The sequence below is a fragment of the Blastomyces gilchristii genome, assembly GCF_000003855.2.
Source record: "Blastomyces gilchristii SLH14081 genomic scaffold supercont1.3, whole genome shotgun sequence".
Classification (NCBI taxonomy): Eukaryota; Fungi; Ascomycota; class Eurotiomycetes; order Onygenales; family Ajellomycetaceae; genus Blastomyces; species Blastomyces gilchristii.
The window spans coordinates 1,551,758-1,577,800 of NW_003101680.1; the positions used below are offsets into that span (position 1 = coordinate 1,551,758).

Here is a 26,043-nt window from a genome sequence, read left to right on the forward strand (position 1 = left end):
ATACTACATTACATGAGATTTTATTACAGAGTATTTAGCAGTATATACTATAAACACAGAGATCAAAATGTGGTAGAGATAGTAAGAGAGGAGTAGAGATAGTGAAAGTGATAGAAGAGACTGTAGAGTAGTAGAGATAATGATGATGATAGAGAGGCTAGAGAGTGAAAAAGGTGATAGAGAGAGGTGATAGAGGTGGTAGAAGTGAGAGAGATGATAGAGATGATAAGAGAGGGATAGAATGGTAAGATGAGAATAGAGATAGAGAGTGAAAGTGATAGAGAGTGCTGTGAAGTGGTAGAGGCAGTGGTGGTGATAGAGGTGGTAGGGGTGATAGGGGTGGTAAGGGGTGGTAAGGGGTGATAAGGGGTGGTAAGGAGGGGTCAGAGTGGAAGGGGTGTAGGGGTGGTAGAGGTGGTAGGAGTGGTAAGAGAGTGAGTGGTAAGATGGGGGTAGGGTAGAGATATGAAGTGGAAGTGATAGGGGGTGCTACGGGGCGTTAGAGGCGGTGGTGATGGTAGAGGGTAGATAGAGTGGTAGGTAGAGTAGGAGCAATTAGCAGGCGCCACTACATATCCATGGATTTTTGATGGGGTGCACGTGATGTCACGTTACAGTGTTTTTTGCACGGAAAAGTTGGTTTGGTTTTCCGCACCAACCATATAGCGCACTCTGCTCCGTAGATAGCAACCAATACAACTACTCAGACGTCCAACATGATCTCTAATATATCATGTTTGGTGATAATAATGTTGTGGTGAGGCGCACCCACCCATGATGTGGTGGGGTGGGGTAAGCGAAGGCATGGGTAGAACATATCACCGCGAAATAGTAATAATACCTACTCAAAATGCTTTTGATATTGTTCTTATAAGTAGTTAACAATTGTAAAAGTCTAACTTACCAATCGCCGAAATCGCCTAGAGAGAGTTTCTTGAAGCTAGTCCAGTGTATTGAGTTAAGTTAGGGCTAACCCTCCCACCCCAGTAAGTTATTGTCCCCGCCGTAACAGTTACACGCACCGAACACGATCGATGGCTGTCTGCTGTCCCGTCTAGAACTTGGAAATCTGGTGGCCTAGTGAACCCGTCCGCCGCCGGTATTCGTGCTGATCCCGCAAAGCAGAAGCCATTGTTTGGAAGAAACACAAAGTGATTCCTCTCTAGAAAGGGGATCGGAGATGGAGCTGACTTTATCAGGGTTCCTTTGGTCCCCCCCCCTTGGAAGCCAGTCATCAGCGCCCCAGGAAGCACCGATTCCATTGGGCAGGACCGCTCTTTATATTTCTGGGCGCGAGCACCGTGGATCTGTTGGGGCCCATCGTTGGGGGGGATGGGGGTCCTATTTACCCCGGCATTCCCACCGCACCGCACACAGCACACAGCCCAGGATGCGGAATCTGTTGGCGGAGTCAAGAAAGCATCTCGGTGGAATTCTCGTAGTTCAGCTGCCCGCGCTCAATAATAATAATAATAATAATACTCTGAATTCCTCCTGAAATTGCCCCCACAGCGATTGCCTGCACCAATGAACATGTGAGCATTTATCAGATATTATGGCAGAGCTAAATCGCGGAGCAGTCGGTCATTTTTCGATTTGACTATCATTTGCAACCTTACACCAATTCACTCTCCCTTCTTCACCCCTGCCAAACATCCGAGAGTCTTCTAATAACTAGCTAGCTTATAGGCAGGCTCAGTTTCCAAATATTATTAGAATGGCTTCGATAAGAGTGTCCCCAGCTGGGGCGCGGAGCTTTCTACGTTTATTTACCCCAATTACACAAACCCGAGCGGCTACCTCTATATCACCAGCCGCTGCGTCAACGTCGACTGTGCTACAAGATGCAATTGCAGCCGAAGCTCCCCGCATCAATTGGACGCGAGATGAGATCAGACAGATATACGAAACGCCCCTACACCAACTTACTCATGCTGCTGTATGAAATTATCCCACTCGGAGGGGGGGGGGAAATCCTCTCCCCTCTTCCTCCTCTTTCCATCATTGACAGAGAGAAAGTGACGCTAATGACTTCTTTTGGTATAATGCCCACAGGCAACTGTTCACCGACGATTCCATGACCCCTCGGCTATCCAACTATGTACTCTAATGAATATCAAAGTTGGCGGCTGCTCAGAAGATTGTTCGTACTGCTCGCAATCCTCTCGCTACGACACGGGCCTCAAGGCAACGAAGATGAGCTCCGTCGATGCTGTCCTGGAAGCAGCCCGCATCGCGAAAGAAAACGGCAGCACCCGCTTCTGCCTCGGCGCAGCATGGCGGGATATGCGTGGTCGTAAAAGCAGTCTACGGAACGTGAAGCAAATGATCTCCGGCGTGAGAAAGCTGGATATGGAAGTCTGCGTGACTCTTGGGATGATCGATGGGGAGCAGGCAAAGGAGCTCAAGGAAGCCGGCTTGACCGCTTACAATCACAACGTCGACACCTCGCGGGAATTCTACCCATCCATTATTAGCACGCGGACATACGACGAGCGCCTCCAGACTCTGAGCCACGTACGCGATGCCGGAATCAACGTTTGCTCTGGCGGGATCCTAGGGCTGGGCGAGGAGGACTCCGATCGCGTTGGCCTGCTACATACCGCTGCAACCCTCCCTGCGCACCCAGAGTCGTTCCCCGTTAACGCCCTCGTGCCCATCAAGGGAACCCCACTGGGGGACAGGAAGCCTATCGAGTTTGACAAGTTGCTTCGCACTGTGGCGACGGCGCGGATCATCCTTCCCAAAACCACCGTGCGACTCTCCGCGGGCCGCATCAACATGACTGAAGAGCAGCAGGTTGCGTGCTTCATGGCCGGGGCCAATTCGGTATTTACTGGGGAGAAAATGCTTACCACTGACTGCAGTGGCTGGGAGGAGGATAAGAAGATGTTTGAGAAGTGGGGATTCTATCCCATGGAAGGGTTTCAGCGGGGGGAGTTCAGGGGCGATACTACCACGCCGAGTTAAAAGCAGTTTTTTAAGTAGAAGATTTTTCTTTTTTGTAGTTAGTTGCCTTATATCACTAGACACATCTATATTTCAAAGCAAACGGTATATATCTACCTAGAATCTAAAACTTTTTTTTTCCTATGCTATTTACAGAAGAGCAGTACGAACCGATTTTTCTAGCATGGTCAGCTCATCTGGATCTGAAGTCAGATCACACATCAAATACAAGACATTTCCCAGCACTCTACAGTGAATGTTAAAACCGTCCGCGTTTGTTTTGGCTAGTTGCCGCTGTAAGCCAGCGGCGGAGTTGGAGCCATATCCTAGAACAAAGTCAGTCAGTTAGCGGGGTTGGATGGTCACAGGGGAGGGGGGGGAAGGGGGACGGGGTAGTATGAGGAGCTAGAGGCACGGGCAAGGGCTGTTTACTGACCACCACCATCTTGGCTTCGCAAGCTAATGCTAATGACTGTACCAAGGGCAAAAACAGCCTCGACCTGTTCTGAGTGCGAGAGGTCCCGGACGAGCTGCTCGGACCATCTACTCCAAGCGTGCCGAGGTTGTGCGAGAGGGTTAAGCTCCATCTTCACATCCTCGATCACCACTGATGGTTGATCATGCTTCCGGTTATTATGATCATGCTGTTGTGCTTGCTGATACCGCTCCGCATTCTTAGCCGTTAGCATGCGAAGCGATGCATCGGCCACTTTGCAGCCGACTGGGTGGGCAGTATAGCTGTGGCCGTGCAGCAGGGCATCGACTTTATGCGGGCTGGAAAACACATCGAAGATCTCCTGGCTTGCTAGAGTGATACATAGCGGGAGCAGGCCGCCGGTTAGTAGCTTTGCGTGCACGGAGATGTCAGGATGGGTATCAAGGAAGGAGGCGGAGGACGCTCTGCCCAGGCGATAGAGGCCGGTAAAAACTTCGTCGAAAATCACGGGCAGTCCAGACCATGCGTGATCTGAGGCTAGTGATGGTTGTGGTGGTTGTGGTGGTGGTGGGGCATTATTATTATAGCCCTGTCCGAATAAGTCCGGATTGTCCCGAATTACTTCCACCACAGCTTGTTGGAAAAGTGGATCGCTGCAGGCGTTTGGTTATTATTATTTTTTTATTTATTTATTTTTATTTTTTTTTCAAATGGCAGCTGCGGTTAACAGCGGCGGACGAGGAAAAGGAAAGAAGGAGATTGTTGCAGAATCATGGGGTACTAACGCAAATAACATCCCGCCAGCTCCCAGGATCACTGGCTCCATGATCAGGGCCCCGAATTTTCGACCATCCTGTAACACAAGATTTTCTAGGCTCTTCTTTATGTAAGTTTTGTATCGTCGACCGGCCGCAGACTGTTTTCGTCGAGAGAGGTCAAAAATCGACTGTAGGGTAGGGAATTCTGTATTTTCTCCCAGCGATCCCTTTAAATCCTCTGGTGTTTCGACGATCCACTTGCCCCGTATCATCTTCACCGTGGGGAAATCGAACCAATGGCCACGGCCACGGTACCACTCAACTTTCTTATTGTAGATTGATGGTTCTGAGAGGTCCATTGTACCAATAGTATCACCATGATAACTTCCGCGCAGGCCTAGAATTTCAATGTCTTCTTTGGTGGAATTCCAGTTATACCGCTTGCACGCTACTCTGAGTGCCATCTTGACGGCGACCTCCATACCAGTGCTGCCATTATCGGAGAAGAATGCCCTTTTCAAGCGAGGATTGTCCATCTTTTTAATCAAGGACTCCGCGAGTGAAAGGGCCGGTTCATGGATCGCGCCGGGGAAAATGACATGGCCGTATCGACCAGCTGCATAGGCTGCCTCCAATGCCAATTCAGGGTTCCCGTGCCCAAGGCACTGTGTCCACCATGATGCAGAACCGTCAAATGTTGGGCGTAATAAGTTGAGTGTATCCTGTGGCGCAGGCGCAGTATTAGATGTGGTCGATTTCGAGCCAGACTCCGTAGAAGAGCCTTTGGAGGTTTGGAAACAGTCTCCGTATGCTGAATCGATCACCATGATATCCCTTGGAGCTATCGACTGGTGTTGGGTAAAGGGGTACCAGATGGAGTCATGGGCCCTGGAAGGCATGGACTCAAGTTCCGAGATACGGGAATGATGCTTTTCGGCGAGTCCTTCCAAGAAACCGGCGAGGGGTGCATGTGGTTCTGTCACTAGCTTTTGAACCTGCGTTTCGTAATATTTTGACATTTGTTGCTCATCACTTGCGGCAGGGGAGCCATTATCCGTCATCCGCTTTTCAGGAGGCTGGGGAACAGTTAAGACTGGAATTTTCTTCTTGGAGTAGAAAAAATCTTCTAGATATGTATGGTTTTGATAGTAACTATCTTCCAGCACCGCAACCGCATCGACATCGTATCCGCGCAATGAAAGACTTTCAAACGCAGCAATGGAAGATGATATACCCCCCAATCTTGAGTCGGCAACTAGAATGACGGGCAATCGTAGTGGTCTATAGAGATCACTTTGCAGCGTACCATTCGGGCCAGGGGATAAGACACCCCCAGCCGTCTCAACGAGGACAAGTCCTTGCCCATGTTGTGCCCATCCATTAAGCGTTTGGCTAACTGCTTCGACTATTTCTCGATCTGTAGGGCACTGCAGTCATGGAATTTAGCAGCCGCTGCGATATGTATACATAGATTAAGGAAAAATTACCTTTTTGCCAGCAGCAGCAAGATGTGGACTCACTGGCTGGTCGAAGATGTATAAACATTTGCTCGAAACATGTTTAGCGAAGCGACTGATGTGTCTGTGTTGTGACCAAGCATATTAGGAAATGTCATACATCTTATGACAGGTTCATGGAAAAGTTTTTGAAATCCAGGTGATATACCTGACGGACAAAGTAGGCAGCCATTTCCATCATCCACGTACCTATCATCCCGTTCATTTTCATTGCCAGTGGAAACAGGCTTCAGATACCAGTGGTTGATTTTGGGCTTCGACAAAGCATGGGCTCTATAAAACAATGACGAGAATATCGTTTTACCCACGCTGGTATTGGCGCCGTATACTTGATAGGCCTGGAAATGCTTTGAGAGAAAAGCTCCCACACGAGCCATTGTCGATGCGAATGGCCCTTTTTTAGGGGATGGACAGTTCCCAGGACATTTAATGCGGTCCCTTGAAAACTGAGACTTGAAGCATAGTCAAAAATCCCGGAATTATGACGCAGTCACTGCAGGTTCCCCACCAATATCGTCCGTATTCGCAAAGACTGTGTAGCCGCAGATTAGCCGCAGTTTAATTTGATGAAAATTCGCCGACTCTTGTTGAGGCTCGGATGAGTCTCACGTGCTCTGTATGGGCCGCGATGAGCTCAACCTTGACTACAAATGCGGGATAATATACAGGGAACACGAATCGAGTGGAGGTGGGTGGAGGAATAACCAATGGCCTTTTTTGCCCCGAGCTGGCCTGTAGAGTCCCTACCCCTCATCGCCCTCAGTCAGGTTCTAGGGAATCTTTAATCCTCATGCTGACTGGTGGAACCCCTTTCTCTGCCCCAACGGGCCAACAATATCAAGGTTCTCACCGAGCCCTGAATGTAAGGCTCGCCGGGTACCTACGCAGGGTAACAACCCTAGTCAAAAAACACACAATGAATTACGCTCAGAGCTTGCAGGGCTTGCCCCGCCTCAAGAACCCGTGAATTTGTTGTGAATGCTGGCGAAATACTCAAAATCTAATCGATCTGGTCACCATGTAATCGCAAAATGGACTCGTCGTCTGGAGCTCTTCTGCGTGCTTTTAAATCCCGCCTGGACGAGAGGGAGGCCAAAGGGCGCCGCCGCCGTCTACAAGTCCCGCCACCCGGTGCAGTGGATTTCTCATCCAACGACTTCCTCTCGCTCTCAACATCAGCCCTCCTCCGCGCCCGCTTTTTACAAAGTCTTACACGTGAATCGTCTTTGCATCCACTCGCAAGCAAGGGATCCAGGCTTTTGGACGGCAACTCTACATACGCAGAAGAATTGGAGCGCTTTATAGCCTCCTTCCACAGCGCAGAGAGCGGCTTACTCTTCAACTCCGGCTATGATGCCAATCTATCGATTTTCTCATGCATTCCACAGCCGGGGGATGTTATTCTGTACGATGAATTGATCCACGCCAGTGCTCATGATGGGATGAGGCTTTCAAGAGCATCGAGGAAAATACCATTCAAGCACAATTCGGCCGATGATTTTTTCAGAATTGCGCAAAGCCTATTGCAAGAGGACCATCTGATAGCGTCGGGCGAGAGAAATGTCCTTGTCGCGGTGGAATCCCTTTATAGTATGGAAGGTGATATTGCCCCCATTGCGGAGCTTCTTGAGGTTATCAAGACTGTGTTTCCCCGAGGGAACGGTTATATGATCGTGGATGAAGCGCACTCTACTGGAGCGTTCGGACCTCGAGGTGCCGGGATTGTTCAAGAACTCGGTGTCCAAAGCCGTATTTTCATCAGACTACACACGTTTGGTAAAGCGTTAGCCAGCCATGGAGGTACCAATCTACCCCCGCCCCCCGTCCTAGCTTGTCGCTACCCTTTACCCCCGACCCTATCGACCAAACGCGTTCCGTTTTCAATGCCAGAAAGAGATCCCAAATGCTGTTGAAGTCTGGGCACAGAAGTGATAGGACAACGAACTAACTAATGATTACTGGGAACCGTGTGCACACTCGGCTGTAGCAATTGTTCTCTGTTCCCATCTTACCCGGGAATATCTGATCAACTACGCTCGAAGCCTCATATATTCCACGGCAATGGGCATGCCATCCCTGGTTTCCACTCGCGCTGTGTACGACCTCATGAGCGAAGGAGTGACCGAGACTGTATGGTTATACCCCACCCCAAATCATAATTCCATGACCCATACTAACGCGGCTCATGTCCGCCCCAGCTTCAATTTCAACTGCGCGAAGTTGTTCAATACATGGCTACAAAACTAAAAGGCCTACAACAAGCAGATCCTCCGATCTTGACAATACAGCATCAGTATAGGTCTCCTATTTTCTCCCTCCAGACGTCAATGCCACGCGAGCTTGCGAGCTTTCTCCAGGCTGAGGGCCAAATTGTCCGTGCAATTATGCCACCCACCGTACCCAAGGGAACAGAACGTGTGCGCGTGTGTCTACATGCTAGCAATACATATGAGGAGATAGATAGGTTCATTGAGCTGATCAAGGAATGGGTTGAGCAGCAGCGGCCAGGAAGGGTTTTTAGGCTGTAGCAGAAGGGGTAGTCAATTTGCTTACGATACAGGCGAATCATAGAAAAAAGACAGGTGTGTAAGCTCTATATTATTGCACGAAGTAGTACCGCCATACTAGAAAAGTATTTTGAAATTTCTTAGATAATCTTTAGAACTGAGCTTGCACTTGGAATCAAATTCGGGTATAGCCCCGGGACGGGGAGCCCGACCCTATACTAAATTTTTTCCCGTGTCCTGAATACCCTAACTCCCATCCTATAGCGCATAGGACAAAACCCATTCTACTACCTGCTCCTATGCCGCAAGATTAATCACTGCCTCCACTCCCTTCTCTGGACTGTCCGGCTAGTTTTCATTGCCCCTGGTCGGATAGGGCTCCGTGATGTCAATGTAGTCATTTATATTGGAGATATTTTGGTGAAGATATCTAGTCGAAACAGGAGACTTATTCTGGAAATTCTGAGCCTAGGCAGAAGGCCTCCAATTCCAAGGGCCGCAACCATCTTCTGGGAGTAGTGGGCAAAATATGGTCATCTGCCCTATTGTCCTCGTATGTAAACCGTGCGGACGAGAAGTAGACGCTTGTCTTCAAGAGCACACTTGGCCGGCAAGTCCCTATGTCAGTACGGCTGGATGGACCAACCAGCTATGAGCCTTGAACAAGAACTGCTGAACATGGTACCTTCTTTCATTTCTATAATGGGGTGAGATTACTGGGGCGACGTTGAAGGGTCTGGAGAAGTTAGTTTTAAACTGGGAATAACACCAACCAACATTTAGATGGCGACATTTCTTCCTACACTGCATAACAGAGAACCGTTGAGGCTATACCTAATTTCTTTTAAATAGCCAAATTCAATGCAACCAGCATTGGGTACGAGACCGTTGGTTGGCCCCCCTAGATTCTTACTTCCACGCGAACCTTCGCCTCGTGTTCGCTCGGCGGATCTGTGGCATCGGGAGCTAAACATTAACACTGGAAATTTTTTGATGTATGTACCAGTAACTTTCTCACCCCACGCGAGAATGGTGTCTAATAATTTTTTTTTTTCGTTATTTCAGCAGCCTATTACTAACCAGCCGCTCTGTAGCAATTCTTTTTAAGAGTGGAACCTGCAAAGTGGAAAAGCGGAAGAAACACACACGGCGTCATAGTCAATTATTCTATTGTTTAATTATCCAAGTTCTGTGCTATATATCTAGGATTCCGCGTCACATCTTCTAACTGCAAAAAAATGTTTAGTCAACCACGCGTTCTTAAAAATTATAATAAAAAGGATAGCAACTGATTAGCAAAGTATATGATTGGTTGACTCTAGGATATAGCTTTAAGAAACAACTTCATAGGCTATCAAGTGGGCCAATCGATGCTGCTCGCAACGCTTACACTAGCTTCTGTATCATCTCTTCCACACCATATAGGTAAAAAATATCCCGAGGCAAAATGGTCTTCGATTCCACGCTAAGCGCTCCAGCCTTTTTCAATCCCCCCGTTTTAGCTGATTGGAGTGTAAGTTGACGCCATAGTAGTGGAAGAAACGATCATGATTTCAAACCCAAGTGTTTGAATTTAATCGGTAGGTAGCCATCGACGGGGCTCGTCAGAGTCAACCATGTTCAGCCAAACATGGCATCGGGGCGGGGCGAGAGATATTCCCACAAGTTTCCTAGCCAGTTCTTTGTCGCCATGCTCTCCAAAAAGAGCGCTTAAGTCCACACTCACCCAACGCCCGCGAAGCCTAGTAGTAGCGTCATCATAGGCCAAATAACTGGAAAGCATCCGCCCGTGCAATGACAGCGCATTATTTCTTATACGGTATCTACCTTGTAGAGAAGCTCGTTAACATGAAACAAAGTGTCCGTTTTAGCAAGGTCATTTGCCTGCACCTATTCATTAGAGCTTGGGCGGTGCGTGCAATTCTGGTGGGACAGCCGCATCTTGTACCTTTATCCGGTATGAGTGGGCGTGGTGGGATGCTACCGTATGTGGGTACTCGTGCAGAGATATGATGATTTCCACTTGACTTGAGCGTGCACTGTATCTGTATGAGAATACACGCCGAGTCTTGGATGACGTTCGCTAGCGCTACCGTGCTGCCTTTTTTCTGGGATCATGTAGTGAGGTCCATCTGAGAGAGAGGACATGAGCAGGCAAGCTCATACCATACATAAACCATTAAATCCATCTTCAAGCGCAATTAGAGCAGAAATTGCATCACGCACACCAGGAGGGCGGAGAAAAAGCGGGGTCGCGAAGGGCATATGCTGAAGCCTTGTAACTGCGCATACCAAGCAAGTGCGGGATGAAGGCAGATCGATCAGTTCCTCAGTTCAGTCAGGGTGGGATGGTGCCATCTTCATGTCGTACGCCTTATACGCTCACGAAACAAAATGAGTTTGGCGACTGGTTCCACAGCGTTTCACCTGTACATGTACTCTGCAGAGTCGGATGCACATCTGAGTAAGGGAATGTCTCTCCTGTAGGAGGGGATATATTGGCCAATTCATAACAAATGACTTCAAACCAAAACAACGGTATCACTGTCGCAGTAATATGACCAACACATTCATTCACGCATGGGCATTCCTTTTTTCTCCAATGTATGTTCTCTCTTGCGCGGCGCATGGGCCAAATATTTTGAGGTCGGATTAAACTTCACGGCTGTGCATAATTTTGCCAAGGCGCTAATACTAACTTTCCACGTTTTGGGGCATTTTCAAGCGAGAGGATTTGGAACACGCTATCGACCTGGAATTATTTACACTGAATGAACTACACCAATTCTTCGGACTTGGTCATGCAGACAGCGCTGAAACGATCTAGAAATCGCTGCGCTATGAAAGCTACCCCGTCTATCTCTCCACCCTACAATTTCCAAGGGTAATACATTAAATCTCATTGATTCTATTGCCACTATTTACACTTTACTGCCTAACTCTCCGTGCGCATTTCCTCCTGTCTTTGGGTCTCGAGCTGGGAGAACTTTCGAACAACTTGCACAGTAGCATAATAACTAAAAGGCAGTGCAACAAACCATAGTCCCATGTTTATACTCGCTGTAGCGATGAGAGCGGTCGGAACAGCCTGAACTCCAAACCCAACAGCCACCGCCGCTGTTTCAATTCCCCGGAGGAGAGAACTGTAACGAATCTGATCGCCAGGCGAGTCGGATAGGTTACTGATGCACCAGTATATATAGTTCTCAACCATGCTAAGGCTGATACGTTCGAAGAGAAAAAGCCCGAATCCACGACCAAACGCCCGTTGGTCGCCCCAGTCCAGTGTCGGGTTTGTGTGGCGGTATTCGTTTTGGATAATGACCGCCCAAATCCACGTCGCGCTGTTCAACAAAGCGATGACAACGAAAGTAACTACCGCTCGCGTCTGCCTGCGCTTTGCCCATCTAACATCAACAAGGAAACCAACCAACCAAGTCGCCAGGCTCCCGACGACAGCAGACATAAAGCTTCCTAGTGCACGAGATCGGACAGTGAAGTATGTCGCAAGGTATGTGCCGGGATACGCCTGTATCCATCCATAGTACCAGAAAAGAGGGATGAGAAGAAGAATTGATCTACTAGTGACGAGGCGCCACATCTGTCTCGCTTCTTCGCGCCACGGAATACCCCTTGGCGCCTCGATGCGCGTTCCATCATCGCGCTGCACTTTCTCGGGATTCGACAACAGGAGGCCGGAGAAAAAGCCAAGGCACTGGATGGCAATAAAGGCCAAGTATGTCTCATGTCCGACCTTTCCGCGCTGGTTGACGCTGTGGTTGATCGCAAGCGCGATAGCCCCTCCAATGAAATTTCCAGCGTTTCGAAACGTGAACCATGTGGCAATGTAGCGACCCCGCTTATGCTGCTCCGGGTAGCCAGTGGAGACAGCGCCTTCAACACTCCAGAAGAAACCAGCACTGATTCCACAAACCATGGCACCAAAATAGACGAACCAAGTTGAGCCAGAGCGGTTGTTGACATAAAGGCCAGCGCCATAGAGTGGATATCCCAAAGCGCCGGCCGCAAGAGTATATCGGAACCCAATTGCGTTTGTTATCCACGGCCCCGCAAAGCATGTAACGGTCATGAATGCATATAACAAAGCATTAGCAGCGTTGACGAGGTCCGGGCTTTGTGAGCCGCCTACGCCAAGTCCATTCATAGCACTCCAGATTCCAGGGGCTGTAAATGCGCAGACGCCCACGACGAGGATCTGGAAAAGGGTGCTTCGAAAAAAGGAAACCTTGTTTCTCGCTGTGAAAGGAAAGCCCGCTCGCGTCGCGTGGGTGCCGGATGCCTCGCTCCCAAGCTCCTCCTCTCCGTTTGGCAGCTCATCCTTACTGGTAGCAGGGGATATCATCGACATTGGGATAAAAATTATGAGAAATGGTCAATCGTGGAAGTAATTGAAACGAGGATATAGTCCATGTACGTGAGAAAGGGATCAAGGAATCGATGACAAAGCCAGGGGTCAATAACATGGTGCTGAGGGATCAAACAGGGCATGTCCCTGTGGTTATTTATATCCATGACGACTGGGCCGCACAGGACGAACCTCAATGCTTTTCGACTATCCGTTGCTGTAAATTTGGTTCCCGATGTATGTTTCATGCATTGTAGCACGCAAGACAAGGGCGTGTTGCACAATACATCGGTCCTCTTAGCTGGATATGCTAATTTTTGTCATTGACGAATTGGAGAGGATATGAGTAAATTACGCAATCAGCAGCTCGCGCCATAAACTCATTGAGCAACTAGTTGATCATCATGATATTGTAGGAGCGGCTACACCGTCATCTCTTATCAGCACACTCAGGATCCATAGCTTGCAAGTATGGTCAATGCCTTTACTTTACATACCGACTTACTGTGGATAGCGATATCACCAGGTTTGTCAACGCTAACTAATGAAGTTATTTTATCCCGCTAGCTTGAGCCCACTCGTTAGGGCAGGTTGTCGCCATACATGCATGGATGAGAAAATCCTCCCAGATGACGAGCAATTGTCCTGCATGTACGAGATGGATGAGATTACCAAGAAATGTCTAGCTCAAACGTGCTCGTCTCTCCTTCCTAGTTGTGTCTGGGCAGTGACATATTTATATGGCAGTGGCTTCCACATAGGTACACGGTGAAATACATATGCCATGTCCTCAGAATACAACCGAAATCGTTTTCCATCTGAACCAACACCATGGCCACCACTGCATCTGTCGAAAACCACACCCGGCCACTCAAGCCGGGCCATGCTGCCTCGCCGTCATTGTTCGGTTTCGACAGCTTTGAGCTCCCTTCAACTAACCAGCGCATACTTGGCAAACCCCACCCCGAAAACACCGTTATCCCTCTTGCATTGCGCCCATCAAACCAAGACGACGTTAATCTTGACACTGCAATAGAGACTATAAAGTCCCTGCAGGCGCAGGATGGCGGCATTATTACCGAGAAGCTCGCACGCCATGGGGCCCTGCTCTTCAGGGGACTCCCAATTCACAACGCAGAGGACTTCAGCAGATTCGCGCATGCATTTGGTTACAATCCGCACGAGATTATAGGAATCGTCGTCGACAGGCCATTGCTTGCTCCCAACGTGGCCCCAGCGAACGAATCACCCAAGGAGGTGCTAATCTACAACCATAACGAGTCGCCCCAAGTTCCACATGCACCGGAGTATATTTTTTTCTATAGTTACCGCGCTCCCAAGAAAGGTGGTGAGAGCCCTATTGCATCATCGGTTGAGCTGTTCCACCGCGCGCAGCAAGAAATACCTGAGTTCATCGCAGAGCTTGCAGAGAAAGGAATCCTCAGCAAAGTAACGTATAAACTCGACAAGCAACATGAGGGTGGGTCGACGATCAATCAAGCATTTGGGAAAGAAATCAAAGAAGGCGATGACGAGGCGACTAGGAGGGCTAAAATCGAGGCTCAGATCGCCCGTTACGGCCGCGGGAAGCACACGACTTGGGAATGGACGAATAATGATGGCATCGTGGTAACTCATAGACTTCCTTCAATCCGCACCCAGGCCAAGACCAACCTGCCCACCCTCTTCACGGGACTGGCAGCCTACTACAAAAATGCCCAAGTCAATTCCACAGCCCGAAACGTGACGAAGCAGTACTTTGGTGACGGCACTCCCATTGACGAGAAATACCTCGCACATCTCGCCAAAATTACTGACGAGATACGGGTACTGCATAAATGGCAGGAGGGGGATGTGTTGGTATATGATAATGTTATTGCGCAGCATGGGCGAGAGCCCTGGGAAGGGGAACAGTCAGACCGAGTAGTGCTTGCAAGTCTTTTCGATGGCGAAAGTGTCCCCGGGGCATATACCTCTGCTGACTGGGCACAAGTTGTTCAGGCTCTAGATGGGTAGTCATTGCAGCTGTAATCGAAATGAAAGCAGCCGTCCCATATTCTTTTTTTTTTTTTTTTTTTTTTTTTTTTTTTTTTTTTGAGGGGGGAGGTATTGTTTCGTCCGGAGAACAGTTTAAAAAGATGACCAAGCGCATCTTTCCTACATCAAATGCCCGACGCCTACCGAAAAATGGATGGGAGCATTTTAGCAAGGACAAAGGCCAGAACTCTATATGAAGGTAAGCTTTAGATAGGATGAACAATATTATTTAGTCGACACGCGAAAAGGTCGGCAAGCGACCTCATTTCACGTGGGCAAGGGGGTAGACGTAACTACAAAAATGCACGTGATTTTGGTCATCGCTTCATGGAATCCGTTAAGTTCACAAGAGAAAGAATATAATAATAAATCGTGCTAAATGACATACCGTAGGAAATGATTACATGATAAATATATGCGCTATAAATTTCACAATAACAATACCTTGCGGTCGTGGAGTGGCAAATGAGCAGGCAATACTTAAGCGGTAAAGACGAGAACAATGGAAGCAGATGTCAACTGGGAATTCCACGAGCAGCGAAAGCTTGTAAAATGTGTGGGGTATCGTAGGTGTTGTGGTGTAGTATAAATGCATGAATCATCATATGGCAAGCTCAGGAAATATAGTATTAGGGGAAGACAAAGCTTTGGCGTCTAAATAGATGAACGCGGAATTAGACGAGCGAGCGGTAGTGAAATTCCGGGCAAATATAAGAGTATGGATGCCAAATGGGAATCTGAGCCCGCCAATTCCAGTATCCGATGATCTGGCGGAAGCGTCTACTCTCAATCCTGGAGATACATTTGGCAATATCAGGCTGGATCCAGTGTTGTGACACAGTCTCCATTTGTCGTTTGAACTGTATGTCGTCGGATGCGAGGCAAAATATGATGTGCGGCAAGGTAGAGAAATGTGCAAAGGACAGACGCGATACCGAGGCTGAAACTAACGACGTAGATGGCATTCGTTAGCTGTTGGGTTGTATAAGTCGAAGATGCTCTCACGGTTTGAAGCCAGCTGGAAACCCCCATGCAGTATGTTGCGAATGCGGATGCTTCAGCGATAATTAGTCTACATGTTTATTAAGAGGGAAAAAATATACATCCTACATACCTAGAAAGATAAGCGCCGCTCCAGTGATTTTAGGGTATAGCAAGATGAGGAACACAACTGCTGTTGACAGGGTCCACCAAGCCACGGATGTGACAGCTCCACCAAAAGTGGTGAGCTTGCGGAAAACCGCATAAGAGTTCTCGATCGAAGTTTGAAGATTTGCTGCCGAGGCAGTGACGTCTTTCAAAATCGCTTGAGTAATTCTTAGGTCTGTTTGAAATGATTTTTGGTCGTGACGTTGCTGCAGCTGAACCTGCTGGAGTGCGACCGCCGTAGTTTCAAACTGTTGGAACGCCTGCTCGAACAATTTCATGCGCTATTACAATTAGTTTTGACTCGGTTTGGTCATAGGGGCACACATACTGAATCCAGGCCATCATGTCTAACCTCCATAGACCTCATGAAGTCTTCTACGGCGTGCTACATAGTAAGTTAGCAGACTGCGAGAGGGAGGCGCAGTGGATAAACAGATACCATAGAATAATATATCTTGCCAAAGCTTTCAATGATGGGTTCCAGGTCTTGGTTCCTTAGATGTTCGGCCGACTGCCTCACGGACGAAACCAGTGCTAGGTTCGCTTGATGATTCTCCTGTTCAGCCGCAGCCATCTCCGCAGCCCTTTTTGTTGTACTCAAGTGAATTTCATTAAGAACCTGTTTCAGCTCGTGCATCGAATTTGAAGCAGAATGGAGATCCTAACAGCAAGTGAGAAAATGAATGTCCGTCATAATAGGAATCATGTGTCAAACCTCTTTCACATTGGCTGCCTCCGATCTTGCAGCAGCCATAACAATTTGCACTCCTTCGACATCATCAAATACCTTTGTCGTTATATCATGATATCGTAAAAACCCATCCTCCAGGTCTTGCAAAAGTGTGTTTCGCATGTCATCCACAATTTTTAAAAATGCTCTCTGCCGAGATGTCTCCATAGCTGCTGAGGTAAGTGTCTGGTTCAGCGAGTCATTCAAAATAGAGGTGATGTCCATCAAATTCTTATACCGCTTGAGGTCATCCTCGCGCTCAATCTCTGTCCGTGCTGCCTGGCACATGACAGCCGCATTTTGTCTGTTGTTACTATAGCTCGTCCACCATTGGGGTCGAGATTCTAGGGAGTTCAAGCATGGCGCCAGATGGGAGGGTTGAACAGGATCCTCTGCATCCGGGTGCCTATATGTCGGGTGAGTAATAAGAATAGGAGGACATTGCTCGGGTATCGCAGCTCCAGCGCCGATAAGTTCGCAAACAGCAAGCCTAGCAGCGAACAATGACTTCACATTGTCTAGAGAGTCGGAGAGCCCGGCCTTTTGGGTCCCGTCATCCCCACCGAGTGATTGACAGGACAAAATTAAATTAGCCGCAGCCAGCCGGTTACAAGAAGGTGATGACTTCATGGAGTCGAGAATTTTAATAGCATCTGAAAAAACCTCGCTCTGCTGGTTGTTCTGTGCATGAAGTAAGGATGGTAGGTCAGTCTCATCAGAGCCCATACCGATTGACGATGAGTTCGGGCCTGATGTGCACGGTAAGTTAAGGAGACATATGTATGAAAGTCTCTACCCGCTATCTCACCTTTCTTCAAAGACGGGAATCTTAGCGAATCTGCGCCTGCTAAGAGATTCAAGGTGCCTAGGCACAGAGCACAGATTGAGTGTAGTGGGCGCCTCATCCTGATTAGTGGCGCGATGTAGAAGAGAAAAACAGAAGGGAGAAAAAAAAAAACTAAGTTACGAAAATGATTCAGAAGCACGTCTCGTTTAATAAATCGAGAGCCGAATTAACAACAAGAGAAATTTCATATCAGGTAACGCAGCATGAGTGAACTTAGTGAGAAGTGATATTTTTGATTTGAGTCTCTAATAAGCATGATAACAGAAGCCAACCAGGGCCGAAACAGTAAAATCACTGATTAAGGGACATAATATCAATAAAGGTGGACGCCAGCATTTCCTAAATAAACGATGTCAGGCATCTGCTAGAGGAATTGGCTGGAGGTACATTGTTGGAAGTTGATGATAGAAATGAGCGACGAAGGTCGCGTCGTAAGGTCGGATTAGTTCCAAGGTTGCCTCGTGGTCACGTGAAAGTCTCTGAGAGGTCACGTGGAAATTTATTTGAAATCCAGAACTCTTACCACGAGCAACGGAGGAGCACTCACAATATCGAAGCAATTCAACACGCACAAGATGAATGGGATAATATCAAGGAGCTGCTACAGGCAGCTCCTCAAAGAGCCCATGAGGTCCAATTCCTTACCAGCCTTCCTCCTTCCCGCCTTTTCCCTTCCCCTTCGCAGCCAGCCCTTCTCAACATCAACCCCGACACAATCGCGAATTGGCGCTTCGCCGCTCTCAATTCCTTCCGAAGTCTCATTGAAATTCATCGAGTTGCCAAAAGCTAAAAATATCACTGCGCGGCAGGGGAAGGATACTCCCACTACTGCAGTGGAGGTTACTGGACCATTGGGTTGGTCATTTCATTACCCATTCTCATCAGAATGTCTGAAGGCTAACGAACACTTGTTGCAGGAACCATGACATTGACGCTCCCGTCATTCTCGACCGTAAACTTTGATCCGGAATCCCGAAAGGCAACAGTCGAAGTACAAGATGTGGAGGTTACACATCAGCGTGCTATGTGGGGTATGCGCCTACGATTTCACTGCCACCCTTTACCTCCCCGTTTAAAGCCGCCAACCCTCATCTAACCCGCTTCATCAATAGGAACTGTACGGCAGCATTTGAAAAACTACGTTTTAGGAGTGTCAGAAGGCCATACTTGCATCCTCAAGCTCGTCGGAGTTGGATTCAGGGCGATGATCGAACCCAAGGCCGTCACCGTTCCAGAACCAGATTACCCAGGTCAACAGTTCATTTCGTTGAAAGTCGGCTACGCGCATCCAATTGAGCTAGGCATTCCGCTTGGGGTCAAAGCCAGCATGCCGCAACCAACTACTATCCTACTAGAAGGAATTGACAAGGAAGTTGTGACGCAGTTCGCTGCTGAGATTCGCGCATGGCGCAAGCCCGAGCCATACAAGGGTAAGGGCATATTTGTGAACGGCGAGACGATAAAACTGAAGGCAAAGAAGATCAAGTGATCCCGTTTTTTGTGCTATTCATGCTCTGCTATTGCTTTTTGTATATCTATGCCCTTGGGATTTTTCTAGTTTATTTTTCTGTAGAATAGCCGCGATATTTCTGTTGCCGTTCTGCTCGGCCCGTCACCTGCCATCCATCTTCACAACACCTGAGAATATGTCATAGAATTTCTTCATTATAGCTTCAGTACTCTTTGAACGGCATTGATAACTTGATCATGGATGGCGTTCGGCGAAGCAACGACACCGGTATTGTCGGCCAGCGTTCTTCCCTTCCCAAAGTTAAGTCTCTTGCCGTAGATATCGGATACCATCCCTCCGGCTTCGCGGACCAGCAAGTCGCCAGCGGCATGGTCCCAAATCTTCTCTTGGTAATTCTTCCTCACTGGAAGCCTCAAGTAAATATCACCAGCCCCTCTTGCAATCGAGCAGTATTTGGCTTGCGAGTCGAGCCGTACACTTGCGCCAGTGATTCCTAGCATTTTTGCAACGGCAGCGTTATCATCCTGTGCAGAGTGTGCAGCCTCAACCCCTTCACAGAATGAAGCCTTTGTAATATCCGGGACCGGCCTCATGGAAATAGATTTGCTTTCCTGTAGTTTTCCATCAGAGAGGCGCCGGCTCGAGGCGCCTTGTCCGAGCACAGCAGAAAAGAGCATTCCACTCCCATTGGCGCCGGACTGAGCGCTCGCTAGATCGACGGGAATCGGTGCGGAGTCAGAGATTGGCAAATTTGGGCAGCCGATCACGCCTACTTTGACGTCGCCATCCACAATCAAACCGAGACAAACGGCGTATTGGCCCCCGCGGAGGAATCCCTTTGTCCCATCAATAGGATCCAAAGCCCATATCCTCCCCTTCGGTCCTCCGGCACTTTTCCCCTGGTCGAGTATGTCCAGCATAGCTTCCTCGCTCTGCAATGGTCCTCCTAAAACTTTGTCACTCTCTCCATCAGTGAGCTTGATGCCTTTGACCAGGTCCCAAATCTCATTACTCAGAGGCTTGTCTTCCCTGAGAGCACTGGCTTCCTCCTCAGCAACGATTTCGTCATCTGGGAAGTTCTCGCGGATTGCCTGAATAATGAGAGCCTGTGCACCGAAGTCACCCTTCGTGACGGGGGACTTGTCGTCCTTGGATAGAGTGCCTTTAGCTTTTTCGTTGAAGACTTTCTGTGTCAACAGCGTGGCCCTCTGTACAGCGAGTTCTGCAACATAGAGTTCCTGCTGGTAAGACATGTTTATTGCTGGAGTATAAAATGACTTGGGAGATAATATGTGCCCTGAGAATTGGGACAGGCGGGTTCGGAGTCGAATCGCAATGCCGGATGCCAGGATGAGGAGGATCGAAACGACAAAATAAACGCCAATACACTTAGAGAGTGAATTTGTTTTTTTCAATTGATGGGCTTCAACCTTCATGTATATATATTATATCAATGTGTCTAGAAAGAATAACTATAGAGCCAGGTCAGTCTTTGGGTGTTGAATCGCAGCTGAAACTTGCCTCGGCGGCGCTCCTCCCGCACTAGTCTGTTTCCAGCTGGCTAGCGTCCACCTCGGGATTATCCAAACGTCATCCCAGTATGCGCCGAACAACTTCACATTTTCCCATTCAGGCAAAGGTTTCGCTACTTACCTCTCGGATCTCGTGGAATGCGCGCGTAAACAGGTAGAAAGCTTCTTCGGACAGTCAAATTATTGTATTTATTTTATCTAAACCACCCATACACCGTTCATTCACGACCGATTATTGACCAGCGCGGGGTACACGTATTCCTACTCAAAATTCTGCACCTCCCGCTGGACCAGGTTTGACGGTGTTATATTGCTCTGTGTGCAACTATCTGTGATTCCAGCTATTTCACAGGGCTGAAGCTAGCTTGCCTGCTCTCCGATCGAACGCTTAAACCCATTTTCACTTGTCAACCTCTCTCTATCCTCCCCACAGTTTACATATATCCCGCGCAGGCGCCCAGCATCCATAAAACCACAGTTGCAGACTAAAACTCCATACTATATACTAAATTAAGCTAAATTCTCTAATTCTCCTCTGTGAGTTGCGCCTGAACCCGGCCGTTGATAACACTTCCTAATAAATCAGTTAGAAACTAATTACAAATCGTGGGCAGATCCTCAATTCCCGTTGCACAACCCGTGCATCATGTTCTCCGGATCTGTAAGTTCTCCCTTTCTTGTTATTGTTTCAGTTAATATTGCCATCTACGGTAGCTATGTTCTGCTTTGTCAATCCAAATTTCCATCTTTCTTTCTGTCACCTCACAAAAGGAAATTCTCACTTGATAAACGTGACAGCATATCGATCAAATTGCCTTGGTTGTCTGTTTCGTATCTAATGAGATCGGATACAGCCTCTCTTCTCTTGTGATTTATTCTATTATTTCTTATACTACATCTACACTTTCTATTGTTAGGGACACATATTGGATTGTATCATCTATTGCTATATTGCTAGTTTGCGTGTCTCCAGCTAATCATATGGATACCCTTTTTCTCTGGAAACAGAAACCGTATTCGGCGATCACTGTTCAAATCGACAGGCTCACAAGTGAAGAGTACGACATCGACGACTCGAGTGGAATTGTAGACCTGATCGAAGTGGTCCGCCTACAAACGACCGGTCCAAGTGAGGCCAGTCGCGCCCTAAGAAAGAAATTGTATGTATTTTGCCCCCCAGTCGGCAAGCTATCCTTGCGATATCTAAGTACTGATTCTGCCTCAGAAAATATGGATCCGTCCATCGCCAGCTTCGGGCTCTTACAATTCTAGACTTCATTATTCAGAATACTGCCACCAGATATCTCCGCGGCTTCACTGATGAGCCACTGCTCGAACGCCTTCGTGTAGCTGCTACAGATCCAGTTTCAGACCAAGAAGTTAAAGACAAATGCAGGCAACTGTTCTTACAATGGTCGTCCTCCTTCAATGGAGTTGCTGGTATGGAACGGATTGCGGCTCTTCACAAGCAACTGCCGCGACGGAAAAAGCCGATGAACCTACAACAATCCAAAGTCCTCAAGGAAACTGAAGCGCGTCCTGAATCTCCAATTGGTCACTCTGTATCCATTTCTACAGGCAATGGCCCCTCTACCGTTTTGTCGTCTCCCACGTCTTCAAAGGCTTCCAGATCTAGTAGGTCAAGTATCTCCAAGATAGCGAAAGATAGGCCCTACCGCGGGAAGGCTTTCAATCTCGAAAAGGAGAGGCCAGAAATTCTGCAAACCATTGCATCCGCATCCATGGCAGGAACTAATCTTTTGAATTCGCTTAAACGGGTCAACCGTGAGAATGAGCGTGTGAGTGACAACGCGGAAGTAATGAGCCAATTCGATTTATGCAAAGACCTACGGCGGCAAATTTTGAGATATATCCAACATGTCGAAAGCGAAGATTTCCTCGGAAGTCTTATTCACGCGAACGACGAGCTGGTCAATGCGCTTATGACTTTTGAAGTTCTTGACAAAAGCGTCGACGATGATAGCGACAGCGATAGTGAAGGCGGGATAGGAGAGGCTGACGCGCCAGGTGGTAGGGGGATGAACGATGGGTTTGCGGATCTCAATCTTGGCGGAACCACCAAGCCTCCGCGACCTGCAAAACCGAGCAACTTCCCCTACAGCCCCCGATCGTCAGTATCGTACGACAAACGAAAGGACGCGGATAGTCAGAGTGAAGAGTCAGAAGATGACGAAGATGATGATGAAGACAACCCGTTCGGAGACAGGAATGCAGTGAATACTCCCGGTATTGAGAGGTCTGAACCTACTTGGTAAGAGATCCCTGGATTCAAACTCTCACACCCGCCACTAAGGATCCTAATTCGATCACCTCTGCAGGCGAGAAGTTTGATGATTCTTTTTTTATATGCGCCGGTATAACTATTCATTCTCCCTTCCCCGCGAGCACCTCACAAATACCAACGCGTCTCAGAAGTCCTCATGTCTCTTTACGTCTCCCTCATTTCGTTCCGCTAAATATGAAAAATACCCTCCTCCAAGTGGCTTTTTGCCTATGTCAGAGCAGGCTTCAATATTTGACCCAACTTGTGCTTCCTGGGTAGAAGACGTTTTTATCATGGCTATATGTCAGAAGATATCTAATGAGATATGGTCAATGACGGAATTTGTATACTTACCTGATTGTGTCGCATAGATATCTATCAAGCGATTCCTCTCCTTTTAACAGTTGAAGATAGGCCCGTGGTGATGTGGCCGCTGCTCTCTATTTATTCTTTACAGGCTAATAATAATTATCTTCTCCAAAGAACAGTTTTGGCCGTATGCACATAACATACCGTGTGGAGGTGAGATTTTGCTTGCTACATGGGAATCACTTGCAATCCTTGACACACCCCTCCCTCCACGCACGTTTCCATCCGCTTGTCAGAATTAGAAACTGGAGATCGGTCATGTTGTAAACCTTTTCAATTCAGACGGCTATCAGATCCCCTTAGTGCGCATATAAATGAACCAAGGACTACGAAAATGCTGTCCAATAAAACTATGCACGGGCACGTATACATGCTACGCTCGCAACACAAAATAAAACAATATTAAACCCCCCTCTAGAAATCCAACTCCCCCACATGTCCCAGAAACGCCTTGTTTCCCCCTCCAGCCAACAACGCCTCAATATCTACTCTACCTGCTGTCAAATACGTCTCGCTAACACCCATATTAATTCTCTTCCCCAACAATTCCCTCAGCTGAGCCTTGAGCCCCGCGACCTCTCCCTTCGTCATACTTCCCACTGCCTTTTCCCTGGCCTCCCTCCCGCCGCCTCTCCCCCTTCCCCTCCCCTTCCCCTTAGCCTGCTCCGCAAATTCCTCACTATCATAATCAACCCCCAAATCCTCCGCCGCGGACCGTAGCCAGTCATCTTCAGACGACAGCTTCTCCTTCGCAAGCGCATGGTCTGTTATTTTCTTCGAGAGGGTGACGCGGGGACGCACGCGGGCTATGACGCGCCGGTCCAAATCGACAGAGTGCAGCGGGAGCCGCTTCGACGAAGACGAAGACGTGGCAGATGTGTGGACTTTTGCCGCTAAGCGCGCCACGCCGACGATTTCCTCGGGTGCGCAGAGCAGGATGGATTTACCCGAGGCGGAGGCGCGGGCTGTGCGGCCGGATCGGTGCACGTATGTATCTGCAGTGCGGGGGACATGGTAATGAATGATAAGGTCGATCCCCTTGATGTCGAGGCCGCGTGCGGCGACGTCGGTTGCGACAAGGATAGAAGATGGATCCGCAGTTGGAGAGGAGAAGCGTTCGACGGAGCGGAGACGGGCCTTCTGGGCCATGGAGGAGTGGAGGGCGAGGGCGGGGAGATTAAGGTTTTGGAGGAAGGCGGTCAGACGGCGGACGGCGGAGATAGAATTTGTGAAAACTAGTGTGCGGTGTTTCGGGTGGTAGAGCATGAGAGTGTAGAGATATAAGTCCTGTTTGTGGAGTTTAGCGATACTTGCAAGGTGAGGTTTTTCTTCGGTGGGGGAGGGGGATGGGGGACAGCTTGGATAGAAAATGTATCCTTACCTTCTCCATAGCTGGACATTCCACAAGACCTTCCTTGAGGTTCTCCGCCATTTGAGCAACAGGATTCACGTCTATAAATTTCGGTTTGTCTTCTCTGAAGTTGAGCTTTTTAAGTAGATACTCCATCGACTGCTTGTTATCGAGCAGATCTCCGTCAAAGAAACGGCTCTTTCCCGCCAGCTTCTGTTGCAGTCCCTTATGAAAGGTCGCCGAGAAAACGAGCGTCTGCCTCCTAGGAGCCTTGGAAGCATCATCCGTGCTCTCTGAATGGGAGGCAGGCTCTTCTATTCCGTCATTCGTCTCCTTGAGATCAAGCGCAGTCACTATCTCCTCAACCTCCTTGAAATGCCCTTCACTGAGCAGTCGATCTGCTTCGTCGACAACCAGAAACTTGATATTTTGAAACCTGCGCAATAGACCGTGTCCTGTGCTGATTACATCCCAGAGCCGGCCTGGTGTACCGACAACGATATCCGCATTAGCCAGAAGCCGTTGTTGTTTTTGAACGGAAAGGCCACCAGTCAACAAAGCAATTCTCGCATTGATATTTGGGGCATTGGTGCATAATGCCGTAATATGTTTAGCTAGTTGGTGGGCGAGCTCTCTGGTCGGTGATAAAATCAGCGCAATAGGATCTTTCCCTGCGGACTCTCGATCTTTATGCTGTTGTGATGGTTCATCGTGGCGAGTCTCTAGGTAATATTCCAGAATGGGAATACCAAATGCCAGTGTCTTACCGGAACCTGTCGACGCTTTACCGACGACATCATGGCCGGCGGCGATAGCGGGTATACATGCAGACTGAATCGGAGTGGGCTTCGCGAATTTGAGCTTCGACAGGCTTGTTTGAATCTCAGCAGATATATCCAGAGGGCCCCAGGCTGACACGTCCACCTCCTCTTCGTCATCTTCATTCAAAGCTTCAAAGGATATCCCAGATTGTAGTTCATCTTTGGGCGTGGCTTTTTTGTTATTCTGGAGTTTGGTTTCCTTCAATTTCTCCGTCTTCTTATTCTGCGCTTTCTCTTGCTTCTTCTTCTTCTTCTCCTTTCTCTTCTCAGTCTTATCAGCCTGGGTCTGTTTCTCCTTGACATCGTCTACCCCCTCGTCATTCGGCCCTTCATCATCGGAAATCCCACTCCACTCGTCAGCGTCATCCTTCGTATCCGACGATATATCTTTGGCGGCGGTATTTTTCACTTTATTTCTAGAAACCTACACGAAAATCAACGTCATGTATTAGTTCAATGTTCACATAATATAAAAACCCTCCATCCAAAACACTCTAATTTCACGCACCTTAAATTTGACTTCTCCGTTCCCTGTTGGCCGCACAATATCCACGCCGTCAATTTCCTCCAGGCCGAAGAATCCCTCTGCATCCTCCAACCTGTCTGGCAAAGCGACCTCTTTCCAATCGAGCTGGTCAATCCCGACGATTTCTCCGTCGGCTCCGGTAACCTCGACTCGCTGGCGTTTCTTAGATTTCCGCGACGGATCTCGCGTGTCGCGCTCTCGTTTTTTCGCCATATTTGATAATAGCTTATATGTATATGATCGTGATTAAGGGTAGATTCCTGAGATCAGCCCGATTTTATGCCGTAAATGCTGGTCCGGGTTGTGTTAATTGTGATAATTGTGATAGTCATTCAAAGAATTCTTCTGCCCGGGAAAAAATGAATTTTAGCTCCAAAATATTTCCCCCACCAA

General features: G+C 48.3%; 10 protein-coding genes across 20 annotated transcripts; 5 read left to right on the plus strand and 5 right to left on the minus strand.

The window, feature by feature from the left end:
* The first annotated feature begins 1,015 nt into the window (after nt 1-1,015).
* BDBG_02032 (biotin synthetase) lies at nt 1,016-3,218 on the plus strand. Of its 3 annotated transcripts, none has more exons than XM_031720608.1 (3): nt 1,016-1,535; nt 1,683-1,939; nt 2,056-3,195. In XM_031720608.1, the coding sequence occupies exons 2-3, from the start codon at nt 1,718-1,720 to the stop codon at nt 2,968-2,970; spliced, it is 1,137 nt and encodes a 378-aa protein (XP_031576834.1). In that variant the 5' UTR covers nt 1,016-1,535; nt 1,683-1,717; the 3' UTR covers nt 2,971-3,195. The 3 variants fall into 3 exon arrangements, with proteins under 3 accessions (XP_031576834.1, XP_031576833.1, XP_002627361.1); XM_031720607.1 differs by having other exon boundaries at nt 1,027-1,535; nt 1,690-1,939; nt 2,056-3,218; XM_002627315.2 differs by having other exon boundaries at nt 1,027-1,939; nt 2,056-3,218.
* On the minus strand, nt 1,445-6,493 carry BDBG_02033 (adenosylmethionine-8-amino-7-oxononanoate aminotransferase). 3 transcript variants are annotated; one of them, XM_031720609.1, is made up of 6 exons: nt 5,850-6,493; nt 5,631-5,724; nt 4,171-5,570; nt 3,386-4,038; nt 2,522-3,275; nt 1,445-2,459 (listed from the first exon to the last, which is right to left on the minus strand). In XM_031720609.1, exons 1-5 carry the CDS (start codon nt 6,035-6,037, stop codon nt 3,100-3,102), a joined length of 2,511 nt encoding a protein of 836 aa, XP_031576835.1. In that variant the 5' UTR covers nt 6,038-6,493; the 3' UTR covers nt 1,445-2,459; nt 2,522-3,099. The 3 variants fall into 3 exon arrangements, with proteins under 3 accessions (XP_031576835.1, XP_002627362.1, XP_031576836.1); XM_031720610.1 differs by having other exon boundaries at nt 1,496-2,459; nt 5,809-6,398; XM_002627316.2 differs by having other exon boundaries at nt 1,469-3,275.
* BDBG_02034 lies at nt 5,678-9,417 on the plus strand. 2 transcript variants are annotated; one of them, XM_002627317.2, is made up of 4 exons: nt 6,092-7,460; nt 7,648-7,790; nt 7,859-9,162; nt 9,262-9,417. In XM_002627317.2, exons 1-3 carry the CDS (start codon nt 6,692-6,694, stop codon nt 8,186-8,188), a joined length of 1,242 nt encoding a protein of 413 aa, XP_002627363.1. In that variant the 5' UTR covers nt 6,092-6,691; the 3' UTR covers nt 8,189-9,162; nt 9,262-9,417. The 2 variants fall into 2 exon arrangements, with proteins under 2 accessions (XP_031576837.1, XP_002627363.1); XM_031720611.1 differs by lacking the exon at nt 9,262-9,417 and having other exon boundaries at nt 5,678-7,790; nt 7,859-8,446.
* Nucleotides 9,418-10,904: 1,487 nt separating this feature from the next.
* On the plus strand, nt 10,905-14,629 carry BDBG_02036 (taurine catabolism dioxygenase TauD). 5 transcript variants are annotated; one of them, XM_031720614.1, is made up of 3 exons: nt 10,905-11,312; nt 11,371-13,002; nt 13,101-14,629. In XM_031720614.1, exon 3 carries the CDS (start codon nt 13,365-13,367, stop codon nt 14,547-14,549), a length of 1,185 nt encoding a protein of 394 aa, XP_031576840.1. In that variant the 5' UTR covers nt 10,905-11,312; nt 11,371-13,002; nt 13,101-13,364; the 3' UTR covers nt 14,550-14,629. The 5 variants fall into 5 exon arrangements, with proteins under 5 accessions (XP_031576840.1, XP_031576838.1, XP_031576841.1 ...); XM_031720615.1 differs by having other exon boundaries at nt 10,957-13,002; nt 13,084-14,596; XM_031720616.1 differs by having other exon boundaries at nt 10,957-13,002; nt 13,101-14,596.
* On the minus strand, nt 11,044-12,701 carry BDBG_02035 (DUF895 domain membrane protein). The gene has a single exon (XM_002627318.2). It carries the CDS (start codon nt 12,534-12,536, stop codon nt 11,103-11,105), a length of 1,434 nt encoding a protein of 477 aa, XP_002627364.2. The 5' UTR covers nt 12,537-12,701; the 3' UTR covers nt 11,044-11,102.
* Nucleotides 12,837-17,894, minus strand: BDBG_02037. Of its 2 annotated transcripts, none has more exons than XM_031720618.1 (7): nt 17,258-17,894; nt 16,435-17,198; nt 16,159-16,380; nt 16,048-16,104; nt 15,685-16,000; nt 13,031-15,625; nt 12,837-12,955 (listed from the first exon to the last, which is right to left on the minus strand). In XM_031720618.1, the coding sequence occupies exons 1-6, from the start codon at nt 17,352-17,354 to the stop codon at nt 15,384-15,386; spliced, it is 1,698 nt and encodes a 565-aa protein (XP_031576844.1). In that variant the 5' UTR covers nt 17,355-17,894; the 3' UTR covers nt 12,837-12,955; nt 13,031-15,383. The 2 variants fall into 2 exon arrangements, with proteins under 2 accessions (XP_031576844.1, XP_031576843.1); XM_031720617.1 differs by lacking the exon at nt 12,837-12,955 and having other exon boundaries at nt 14,362-15,516; nt 15,576-15,625; nt 17,258-17,697.
* BDBG_02038 (mitochondrial 54S ribosomal protein YmL16) lies at nt 17,826-19,403 on the plus strand. Its single transcript, XM_002627321.2, has 3 exons — nt 17,826-18,151; nt 18,214-18,327; nt 18,409-19,403. The coding sequence occupies exons 1-3, from the start codon at nt 17,872-17,874 to the stop codon at nt 18,783-18,785; spliced, it is 771 nt and encodes a 256-aa protein (XP_002627367.2). The 5' UTR covers nt 17,826-17,871; the 3' UTR covers nt 18,786-19,403.
* On the minus strand, nt 17,923-20,283 carry BDBG_02039 (3'(2'),5'-bisphosphate nucleotidase). Its single transcript, XM_002627322.2, has one exon. It carries the CDS (start codon nt 20,201-20,203, stop codon nt 18,962-18,964), a length of 1,242 nt encoding a protein of 413 aa, XP_002627368.2. The 5' UTR covers nt 20,204-20,283; the 3' UTR covers nt 17,923-18,961.
* BDBG_02040 (VHS domain-containing protein) lies at nt 20,237-26,033 on the plus strand. Its single transcript, XM_002627323.2, has 5 exons — nt 20,237-20,836; nt 20,914-20,960; nt 21,308-21,459; nt 21,525-22,571; nt 22,639-26,033. Exons 2-5 carry the CDS (start codon nt 20,946-20,948, stop codon nt 22,649-22,651), a joined length of 1,227 nt encoding a protein of 408 aa, XP_002627369.2. The 5' UTR covers nt 20,237-20,836; nt 20,914-20,945; the 3' UTR covers nt 22,652-26,033.
* BDBG_02041 (ATP-dependent RNA helicase MAK5) lies at nt 23,367-25,863 on the minus strand (the record flags this gene model as incomplete). Its single annotated transcript, XM_002627324.1, has 3 exons — nt 23,367-24,239; nt 24,334-25,548; nt 25,633-25,863. The coding sequence occupies 3 exons, from the start codon at nt 25,861-25,863 to the stop codon at nt 23,367-23,369; spliced, it is 2,319 nt and encodes a 772-aa protein (XP_002627370.1).
* Nucleotides 26,034-26,043: the final 10 nt, after the last annotated feature.

Bases quoted from the DNA above. Each gene is read 5' to 3' on its own strand.
- BDBG_02032 (XM_031720607.1), top strand. The intron at 1,940-2,055 runs GTATGAAATTAT...TAATGCCCACAG, and splicing joins ACCAACTTACTCATGCTGCT to GCAACTGTTCACCGACGATT.
- BDBG_02038 (XM_002627321.2), top strand. From the start codon at position 17,872: ATGAATGGGATAATATCAAGGAGCTGCTACAGGCAGCTCCTCAAAGAG. The intron at 18,152-18,213 runs GTTGGTCATTTC...CACTTGTTGCAG, and splicing joins GGAGGTTACTGGACCATTGG to GAACCATGACATTGACGCTC. The intron at 18,328-18,408 runs GTATGCGCCTAC...CTTCATCAATAG, and splicing joins ACATCAGCGTGCTATGTGGG to GAACTGTACGGCAGCATTTG.
- BDBG_02035 (XM_002627318.2), bottom strand. From the start codon at position 12,536: ATGTCGATGATATCCCCTGCTACCAGTAAGGATGAGCTGCCAAACGGA.
- BDBG_02039 (XM_002627322.2), bottom strand. From the start codon at position 20,203: ATGAAGGTTGAAGCCCATCAATTGAAAAAAACAAATTCACTCTCTAAG.
- BDBG_02034 (XM_002627317.2), top strand. From the start codon at position 6,692: ATGGACTCGTCGTCTGGAGCTCTTCTGCGTGCTTTTAAATCCCGCCTG. The intron at 7,461-7,647 runs GTACCAATCTAC...ACTCGGCTGTAG, and splicing joins AGCGTTAGCCAGCCATGGAG to CAATTGTTCTCTGTTCCCAT. The intron at 7,791-7,858 runs GTATGGTTATAC...TGTCCGCCCCAG, and splicing joins GCGAAGGAGTGACCGAGACT to CTTCAATTTCAACTGCGCGA.
- BDBG_02036 (XM_031720614.1), top strand. From the start codon at position 13,365: ATGGCCACCACTGCATCTGTCGAAAACCACACCCGGCCACTCAAGCCG.
- BDBG_02040 (XM_002627323.2), top strand. The intron at 21,460-21,524 runs GTATGTATTTTG...ATTCTGCCTCAG, and splicing joins CGCGCCCTAAGAAAGAAATT to AAAATATGGATCCGTCCATC.
- BDBG_02037 (XM_031720617.1), bottom strand. From the start codon at position 17,354: ATGAGGCGCCCACTACACTCAATCTGTGCTCTGTGCCTAGGCACCTTG. The intron at 16,105-16,158 runs GTATCTGTTTAT...CTTACTATGTAG, and splicing joins GCAAGATATATTATTCTATG to CACGCCGTAGAAGACTTCAT. The intron at 16,001-16,047 runs GTATGTGTGCCC...TAATTGTAATAG, and splicing joins GACATGATGGCCTGGATTCA to CGCATGAAATTGTTCGAGCA.
- BDBG_02033 (XM_031720609.1), bottom strand. From the start codon at position 6,037: ATGGCTCGTGTGGGAGCTTTTCTCTCAAAGCATTTCCAGGCCTATCAA. The intron at 5,571-5,630 runs GTAATTTTTCCT...CCATGACTGCAG, and splicing joins TTGCTGCTGCTGGCAAAAAG to TGCCCTACAGATCGAGAAAT. The intron at 4,039-4,170 runs GTTAGTACCCCA...AAACGCCTGCAG, and splicing joins GCTGGCGGGATGTTATTTGC to CGATCCACTTTTCCAACAAG.